Source organism: Jaculus jaculus, chromosome 1 (genome assembly GCF_020740685.1).
Source record: "Jaculus jaculus isolate mJacJac1 chromosome 1, mJacJac1.mat.Y.cur, whole genome shotgun sequence".
Taxonomy (NCBI): domain Eukaryota; kingdom Metazoa; phylum Chordata; class Mammalia; order Rodentia; family Dipodidae; genus Jaculus; species Jaculus jaculus.
In genome coordinates this window covers 163,434,214-163,443,357 of record NC_059102.1, presented here as the reverse complement: position 1 = coordinate 163,443,357, position 9,144 = coordinate 163,434,214, and the positions used below count along the sequence as shown (strand labels likewise).

The 9,144-nt window shown below is 53.4% G+C and overlaps 1 protein-coding gene across 4 annotated transcripts; it reads right to left on the bottom strand.

The window, feature by feature from the left end:
* Positions 1 to 291: 291 nt before the first annotated feature.
* On the bottom strand, positions 292 to 6,891 carry Men1 (menin 1). Of its 4 annotated transcripts, none has more exons than XM_004656639.3 (10): positions 6,851 to 6,891; positions 6,048 to 6,508; positions 4,391 to 4,599; positions 3,898 to 4,026; positions 3,582 to 3,622; positions 3,412 to 3,499; positions 2,714 to 2,850; positions 2,211 to 2,346; positions 1,707 to 1,871; positions 292 to 1,511 (listed from the first exon to the last, which is right to left on the bottom strand). In XM_004656639.3, the coding sequence occupies exons 2-10, from the start codon at positions 6,490 to 6,492 to the stop codon at positions 1,032 to 1,034; spliced, it is 1,830 nt and encodes a 609-aa protein (XP_004656696.1). In that variant the 5' UTR covers positions 6,493 to 6,508; positions 6,851 to 6,891; the 3' UTR covers positions 292 to 1,031. The 4 variants fall into 4 exon arrangements, with proteins under 4 accessions (XP_004656696.1, XP_004656695.1, XP_044993205.1 ...); XM_004656638.2 differs by having other exon boundaries at positions 6,863 to 6,877; XM_045137270.1 differs by lacking the exon at positions 6,851 to 6,891 and adding an exon at positions 6,630 to 6,808.
* Between the last annotated feature and the right edge of the window lie 2,253 nt (positions 6,892 to 9,144).

Here is a 9,144-nt window from a genome sequence, read left to right as displayed (position 1 = left end):
GCGGGGCGGGGCGGGTCCGGGGAGGGCGCCGGTGGCTCCGAGGCCGCGGGGGGGCGGGGCCAGGGCCCAGGGGCGGGGCCAGGGCCCGGGGATGTCCCGCCGCCCAGCCGGGAGGAGGCGCTCCGGCTGCGCGGGGAAGTCCCGGGTCGGGGAGGAGCTTGGGTTCTTTCCTGCCACCCGGTCCTACAGGTGAGGAGCACCAAGTCCAGTGCCACTAGGCAGAGTGAAGAGGATGTCCCATTCCCCACCCCACCCCGACTTCCCAGATGAAACACGGAGATACGCTTTTTTTTTTAACAAAATGTATTCATCTTTCCTTGCAACTGAAAAATAAATCTATGTACAAAACAGGAAGAGACCAGCCCCCACCTACCCCCTGCAGATTTCCTCCCGAGTCCCTCGAGATAGGCTGGACCTCGGGGAGGTTCCCATAGGGTCAGAAGAGGTCCTGCTCTGATCTGGGACCAGTGTGTTCAGGAAGGGGCGGCGCTCAGGATTCACACAGGACGGAGCTCCGCGTCCCGGACTCTGGACATTTCCAAATTCGGGCGGCAGGCCTCAAGTTCTTTAGGGTATGGAGCTCAAGTCCCTAAGGATGTAACTCTCTAGTGCAGAAATGTACCGCCAAGGCTGAATAGGGGGTCACTGGCTCCCGCGTTGTAGTGGGACCTGTCCTCCCTCCAGGGTTAAGGGCAACCTCAGTCTCCACGAGGAAGGAGCGAGCCCTGAGTCTGGCTTGGGTTCCAGCATGAGTACCGTTGAGTTTCAGGGATTGGATTTTTCAAGATTGGTTACATGGGCCAAGAATAGGGTTCCAATTGGCTGGCTGAGATTCTGGGAGATGAAATCTATATTCTAAGGGCCATGGCCCTGGGGTCTAAGCTGGAGCAGTTCAAAGGCTTGGGGTCGAGGTATGTAGTACATAAACCCGGACCTGGAATTGGGGTGGAGTGTGTCCTGGCCCGGCCCCTGGGACTGTGGGCGGAGCCTGAACTCGAGGTGGGGCCAGGGCCTGAGCCAATCCCCTGCAGTTATAGGCCCTTGCGCTGCCGCTTGAGGAAAGACAGAGTGTAATCGCTGGGTGTGGACACCTTCTGCTTTTTCATCTGCACTTGCGACTGCGCCGTGAGCTGCAGCTTGATGGCACTCGAGTTGATCTTGGTGGCCACCAGTAGCTCCTTCATGCCTTTCATCTTTTCGCTCTGGAAAGTGAGCACTGGCCCATCCGGTGGCGGGGAGGCTGCGGATGCTGGCGTCGGAGCAGCACTGCCGACTTCAGGGCGGGTGGTGCCGGGGACATTCCCTGGCAGCTTCCGGGGCGGACCTGATCCCGCACCCTGGCCGGAGCCGGCACCCTTGTCCAATGCAGGCTTCTTGGGCGGAGGTGGTTCCTCGGGCTTGGACTCTCGGCGAGGACCCCGCCGCCGTCCTTCCCGGGCTTCCTCCCCCCATGGCTCCTCCGCCTCGGCGGCCTCGGGTTCTCGGCTCACGATGTGCACCTTCTGCCGCACCTGGAGGGGGGGAGCGAAAGCCAAGGGAAAGGTTTTGGGCCACTGGCAGAAAGTTCAGAGCCTGGCCACCTGTTTAAGGGGATCTAATCTACTGTAACCCATGAGGAACGGGGTAATGCTCCTCCCCTCCTCCCCCTCGAGGCTGTCTGTCATCACCACCTGTAATGCTCAGTCCCTTGGGCAGTACCCCCTCACCTGTCCCTCGAAGCGACCTAGAGACTGCACAAGGAAGGTGGCCCAGCCCACATGCAGCACTGGAGTGGGGCTGCCCTCCTCCCATTTGCAGATGCCATCGTAGAATCGCAAAAGGTGGGCAAAACACTCAGGGTCCTGGAGGGCAGAACCCTGGCTCTGGGTGCCCTAGGCAAGGGAGAAGGGAGGGCACAGGTCAGGCAGAGAAGAAAGAGGTGAGCATTCTAAGGACCTCCTTCCCTTTATAAAGCCGGTCTTTAGCCAGGGCAGAGAGAGGGAGGGGACCACTGCTCCCTTACATCTTGGTCCAAGTGAGAATCCTAGCCATGAAAGAGATAGGCTACCACCTCCATTTAACTGAGGACACCAGGTAGAACACCCTGAAACACCCTCAGCTCCTTCAAACCCAAGTCCAAAATCTCAGCTCCAGCAAAAGAAAACCCAATCTCCAGTCCTGTTCACACAGTCCCATATGCCCGGGCGGGAGGGTGGACACAGGCGCTTCACCTGAGTCTGCTCCCCTGGCCTCTCTTCCCCTGCCTCCAGCAGACTGGCAGCTTCCTTCAGCAGGTTGGGGATGACATCATTGGCCACTTCAAAGAACTCCTTGTAGATCTCCTCATCCTCCCGGCAGTAATTGTAGCTGCGAGTAAGGAGGCATGCAGGGCTCAGCCTGATGCATGCCCCAAGGTGCTGGTAGGGAATGCTGGGTCATCCCACGGACTGGAAGAGTGGCTGAGGTCCTCACCCAGATGACGGTGACCATGTCAGTCCAGGACAAGATTAAGGAAGGGTTGTGGGGCTACATTAGAATCTGAGCAGACAGGAGGGAGGGAAAGGTTTGAGGCTCTAACCAGTTCCTTACTTCCTGGGTGATGGTGACTTTAGCTGTCTGGGGACTGGATGGAGAGGGGACATGGCCTGGGATCCAGGCCTCGTTCCTGAATGAAAGTGGTTAGAAAGTGATGGAGGAAAAGAACAGGCTGAAGGCCCTAGTGGGGGATCCTCACTCCTGAATGACAGTGGCAGTGTCGGCCCAGGCCTGCAGGGCTTCGCGCACATTGCGGTTGCGACAGTGGTAGCCAGCCAGATACATGTAGGGGTAAATGTGCTCATCACGGTAGTACGTCTTGGCAGAAGCAATACCCTGTAGGGGAGGGGACAGAGGAATCTCAGGGAGGCAGCCCCCCAGCTGCCATGAGTGCCAGTCACACTTGGAAGGCACAAACGATTCCAAAGAGTTTTCCCTGTCCCTAACTCCTAGTCCATTTTCTGTCAACCCCTCTACAGTGTACCCCTACAACCATCTTTAGGGCTGCTTGCGAAGTAAGGCCTGGGGCAGACTACTGAGAGCCCAGGACGGAACCCTTTCCCACACACTCTCCTACAAAGACTTCAAAGCCCAATTGCTCTCCCATCCCACCACCAGCAAGCTAACACCCCTCCACAGTGCTTCCACAGTTGAACTGCTACATGCCAGGAAGGGCAGTCAGGGGCAGCAGAAAATGCAGGGCTATAGGATAAATCGAGGCCCTGCCAACCCAAGGCTGGAGAACCCAGGGTATCACAGCACAACTACCCATGGTTGATACAAAGTAGGGACTAGGCAGACAACAGTCCCCAACAATGGGCCTCTCCCTATCCCCCATAAGAAGGGGACCACAGCCATCATCAGAGCCTCCCTTCTGCCACTTCAAGATGCCCTCACCTTGTGATAGAGGGTGAGTGGGTCTGGCCGACCAGGGGTGGGCTCCAGCTCCTCCAGATCTGCTAGGTTCCCTAGTGCCATAGGGTACCTGGGAAAGGGGCATAAGTATAGACTATCACCCAGCCTTCTAGCCCACCCAAGGCTCAGTATGACCACATCCTCCTACTGACCTTTCCAGATGTCCCAGGTCATAGAGCAGCCAGAGCAGCTTCTAGAGATAAAGAAGAGAGGTATGAGTTGGGGGAGAGGAGGTGCCTATCAGACAGAGTGGGATCCAGAGGCAACAGAGACCTCCCACCAGAGGGACCAGAATCAGGACCCAATCCTTCAATGGAGCAAATCTTTTCCATGTCTCAGTCCCACACTCCTGTGAACCCTGGGAAAGACAGTTTTCCAGAGGGGAAAGTAGCCCTGCCCAGGGCACCACAGCAGGTGCAGGCAGCAGTCTAGCCTAGCACTCACTTGCACCCCAGTCACACTCCTCACCTGCTGCAGTTGCAGCAGCTCCAAAGAGTCAGTGTGCAGATCAATGGAAGGGTTGATGGCACACACCATGAACGCCACCTCCATCTTGCGGTCACAACGCATGTATGATCCTTTCAGGTACAGCCAGCTCTTGGGAAGAGATAAGAGAAATGTCTTGGGATGTCCCATTCTGTGCCTGCTCTGGGGCATGGAAGCAGGAAATGGGCTTATCTGTTTTCTCCTCTTATTTTTGTTTAAGGTAGGGTTTTTCCCTAGACCATACTGACCTGGAATTCACTATGTAGTCTCAGGCTAGCCTTGAATTCATAGTGATCCTCCTACCTCTACCTCCTGAGTACTGGGATTAAAGGTGTGTGCCACCATACCTGGCTGGCTTTCTTCTCTTGATACTCACAGGAGCAATGGGAAGATGGGAGCATGGCCAGGGAAAGTCCCTGGGATGACTTGGGTTAGCAGAATACAAAGGGGACGAGGTTGAGGGACAGTACAATACCCGCTCAGCCACACCCGCGTTGACTGTCTGGCCCCTGCGGTCCTCGTTGCCTTTGCCATGCCAGGTGACCTCAGCTGTCTGCTCCCCATTGGGCCCAAACACTACCCAGGCATGATCCTCAGACAGGGCCAAGTGGACATCTCGAAGACCCAGAGCCTGGCAGGCCCCCACCACTGCAAAGGCCACACCTGAGCTGTCCAGCTTGGTGCCTGTAGAAGAGGGCAGTAATGAGAGAAGTGCCTCTGGGCTTTCGCCTTGAGAAAGGGGTCTGGGTACTAAGGCTATACCTCCTCCCACACACCCCTGCACATTACACTCCTATGCTCGCCCCCCCAAGTGCTCATAGCCTCTCCCTCCCCTGCCTGCGAGCTTTCAGAATCTCTCATAGCTCCATCCAGCCTGATCCTTCCTTTCCTCTATATACACATTATGTACTTCCATTAACCTACCGATTCCCCTCTTACTGCACCTATTAGATTATGTCAAGAACAAAAACAGCACTCGAACATTCTTGTTCCCCACACCTAGCAACAGATATTCCTAATTTACCTATGCATTCTGTGTGTGTGTGTGTGTGTGTGTGTGTGGTTTTTTGAGGTACGGTCTCACTAGCCCAGGCTCACTTGGAATTCACTATAAAAATCTTAGTGTGGCTTTGAACTCACTGCGATCCTCCTACCTCTGCCTGCCAAGTGCTAGGATTAAAGGTGTGCCACCACACCAGACTCAATATACATACACACACACACACACACACACACACACACACACTAAACTCAAAAGCTGCTTCAGATTCTTGCTCATTCTGGACATAATAATAGCAGCAGAACATGATAAACTTTGCAAGTGCTAAGATTTAAGCTTTTTGAGGTCAAATCTGTGATTTTTTTTTCTTTTAAAAACATTTTCAGGGCTGGAGGGATGGCTTAACAGTTAAGGCATTTGTCTGCAAAGCCAAAGGATCCCGGTTCCACTCTCCAGGACCCACTTTAGCCAGATGCACAAGGGGGCACAGGCATCTGGAGTTCGTTTGCAGTGGCTGGAGGCCCTGGCACGCCCATTCTCTCTCTCTTTCCCTCTTTCTCTCTGTCAAACAAATAACATAAAAACAATTTTTTTTTTTTTTTAATTTCAGCCAGGCGTGGTGGCGCACATCTTTAATCTCAGCACTCAGGACGCAGAGGTAAAGGAGGATTGCAGTGAGTTCAAGACCACCCTGAGATTATATGGTGAATTCTAGGTCAGCCTGGGCTGGTGATACCCTACCTCGAAAAAATTTTTCATAGGCGTTATTGCATTAATTGTCTCAAATGTAGCCCTCCATTAGTCTCCTTCCCCTCACGAATCTACTGCCACCTCCTGTGCCCTCATGCTAGGCTGCAAGCCTTCTGTGGCTGTTCAGTGGTGGGGCTGGCGGTTTTGAGAGGGCAAAAGATAGGCGCCAAGGATCAGGTTCCAGTCCCAGCCCTGCTATTCCGAGTCTCTGGCACCTCATTCCCCTCTTGGGGCTTCAGTTTCCCCAGCTGCAAAGAAATAACACCTGCCCTACTACACAAGGTTTACCAGTCTCAAGGGGCTCTGCAAACCATAGTGTTGAGAAATAAGAAGAGGTGGGTCAACACCTATTATCTCCCCTGGCCACCTGTCTGGCTCCAACCTGTGATGAAGCTGAAGAGGGACTGGATGTGTGCCCGGTCCTTGAAGTAGGATCGGCTGAGGCTGTTCCATATGACATCCGAGACCTTCTTTACCAGTTCGCGGCTGGAGACGCCCCCCTCTCGCGGGTAGAGGGACAGGTCCACAGCGCCGCGGATCTGGGCGGTGAATCGGGCATAGAGGGCAGCTATGATGGATAGGTCGGCCACGGGGAAGTAGGTGAGGCCGCCGGGAGGATCGGGCGCTGGGCTGGGCTGGAAGGTGAGCTCCGGCACGTTGGTGGGGATGACACGATTGACAGCCAGGAAATGTTCCACGAAGCCCAGTACCAGAGAAAGGAGTACCAGATCCGGCTCCTCTCGGCCCAGCTCAGCAGCGAACAGGCGCACCACGTCGTCGATGGAGCGCAGAGGGAACAGCGTCTTCTGGGCGGCCTTCAGCCCCATGGCGGCGGGCGGCGGCCTGCAGATGAGCGGGATGGAAGGAGGGTCCGGATGAGCTGGGGAGCCCCCTCCCAGGCTCGGATAAAACTACCCTCCTCCACAAAGCCCCTGATTTCCCGCCCCTTAGCACCGGGACCCACCAGCTGCTCCCCCCTTAGTCTGAGAGACCCTTCTCAACCGAGACTGTCTGTCCCTAATAACCCTGAGACCCCCTGGGCACTATGGGGCTGCGCCCCCAAAGATCTGACCACCCTCAAAGGCTGCCCCTCTTCCTCCCTATGATTGCATCCCCGGCTCCTTGCAGTCTGTCCGGAAGGCGCCCCCTAAATCCCAAGGAGAATCCACGGTTCCCCGCGCCCACCTCCTCGCTTACATCCCACACAAGGCACCGCGGCGCCCGCCGCCTGGAGCCTGCTGGGAAGTGGAGTCCCGCCCCTTTGGGCCGCGCTGTCTGCTGGGAAATGGAGTCCAGGGCCGGCTCCGCGCCGGGCCAAGTGGGGAATGTTGGCGCGTCAGTCAACCCGCGCAATGGCTTAGGGGAGAAGCAGTCCAGCTGCGCACTAGCCCCAGAGGAGAGGGAGGCAGCACCACCTTCCTGTGCTCCTCAGCTATTGGTCATTCACGGTCAGGCAACCCGGTAGGAAGAGGCTCTGTTAGTGCCTTCAGGGAGGTGTAGTATGGGATTGACGGCGTACTCAAGTGATTGCTGCGCTTCTGAGGGTTCTGTTATCGCCAGTATGTAAAAAGTGAGAAAAACCTTGAAACACTGCAAGGCTGGACGTGGTGGCGCACGCCTCGCATTTAGAAGGCTGAGGCAGGAGGATTGGAAGCTTCAGACAATCTGGACTATGTAATAAATTACTGGCTTCAAAAGAAAAAGAAAAATAAAGCTAAACAGGGCTCTGAGGTTAAGGCGCTTGTGTGCAAAGCCTAACGACTAGAGTTCGATTCCCCAGTGCCCACATAAAACCAGATGCACAAAGTGGTGCATACATTTGGAGTCGGTCTGCAGCCGCTGAAGGCTCTGGAGCGCCTGTTGTGGTGGCCTGCGCCTTTAATGCCTGCGCTTTGGGGACAGAGGTAAGAGGATCAGCCTGAGTCTACATAGTGAATTATAGGTCGACCTGGGCTAGGGTGAAATCCTACCTCGAAAAACCAAAAACATAATTTTAAAGCAAAACAAAACAGAGAAACCAAAAAGCATAAATAATGATAGATAAATAGAAAATAGATAGATGATTGATAGATAGATAGCAAGCACAGTCTGGACTGCTGTAATTCTAGCACTTGGGAGGTAGAGGCAGGTGAATCCAGAGTTCAAGGCTAGTTTCTGTTACATGAAGAGTTCAAGACTAGGCTACAAGATACCCTGTCTCAAGAAAACAAAGGCTGAGGCCAAGTGTGGCAAATCCTGGCAGAAGTAAAAGAATTGCTGTGAGTTCGAGACTACAGAGTGAGTTCCAGGTCAGCCTGGGCTAGAGTGAGACCTACTTCTAAAATCAAAAAGACAGTACCTGGGCATGGTGACACACACCTTTAATCCCAGCACTCAGGAGGCAGAGAGAGGTGGGAAGATCTCTGTGCGTTTGAGGCCACCCTGAGACTACATAGTGAATTTCAGGTCAGCCTGGGCTAGAGTGAGACACTGCCACGGGAAAAAAAAAAAAAAAGAAAGAAAGAAAGAAAGGAAAGAAAGAAAGAAAGAAAGAAAGAAAGAAAGAAAGAAAGAAAGAAAGAAAAGAAAAGAAAAGAAAAGAAAAGAAAAGAAAAGAAAAGAAAAGAAAAGAAAAGGAAAGGAAAGGAAAGGAAAGAAAGAAAGAGAGAGAGAGAAAAAAAGAAAAAAGTTAAATAAAAGAGTATTAAAGTATTTAGATGTGGGCTGGAGAGATGGCTTAGCAGTTAAGCGCTTGCCTGTGAAGCCTAAGGACCTGGGTTCAAGGCTCAATTCCTCAGGACCCACGTTAGCCAGATGCACAAGGGGGCACACGCATCTGGAGTTTGTTTGCAGTGGCTGGAATCCCTGGTGTGCCCATTCTCTCTCTCCCTGTCTGCAGCTTTCAAATAAATAAATAAAATAAACAAAGTGTTTAGCTGTGACATTCACAATGCCCGAAACTTACTTTACAATGGTATATTAGTTCAGTTTCATTACTATAGCAAATGCCTTAACCTGGAAGTGGCTGGGGGCAGCGGCGACTCAGCGGGTAAACATACTTGTTGTACAAGTCTGAAGATCTGAGTTTGGATCCTCAGAATCCATGTAAAGCTGGACTCAGAAGCAAGCATCTGTAATCCCAGCCCTCCTATGATTGAGATGAGAGACAGGAGACTCTCCTGGGTGGGAGCTTGTGGGCCAAATAGACTGGAGGCAGTGAACAACCAGAGACCCTGCTCAAACAAGATGGACCAACATTCAAAGTCCTCTGATGCCCACATGTGCGCACACAGAGATATAACTTTGAAAGAAAAGAGGACTTGCGGGTAAGATGACTTAGGAGCCAACGCCAAACTAGCCTACGGAGGGATTTAAGCAAAACCCCAGCAAAATACACCCTTCTTCTGAAAAGTGAAGGAGTATAGGTTATTGTTAGACACAGCGGAGAAGCCGGAGAGACCAAGATCCACCAGAAGGGAGGAAAACGGCCAGAGTCCTAC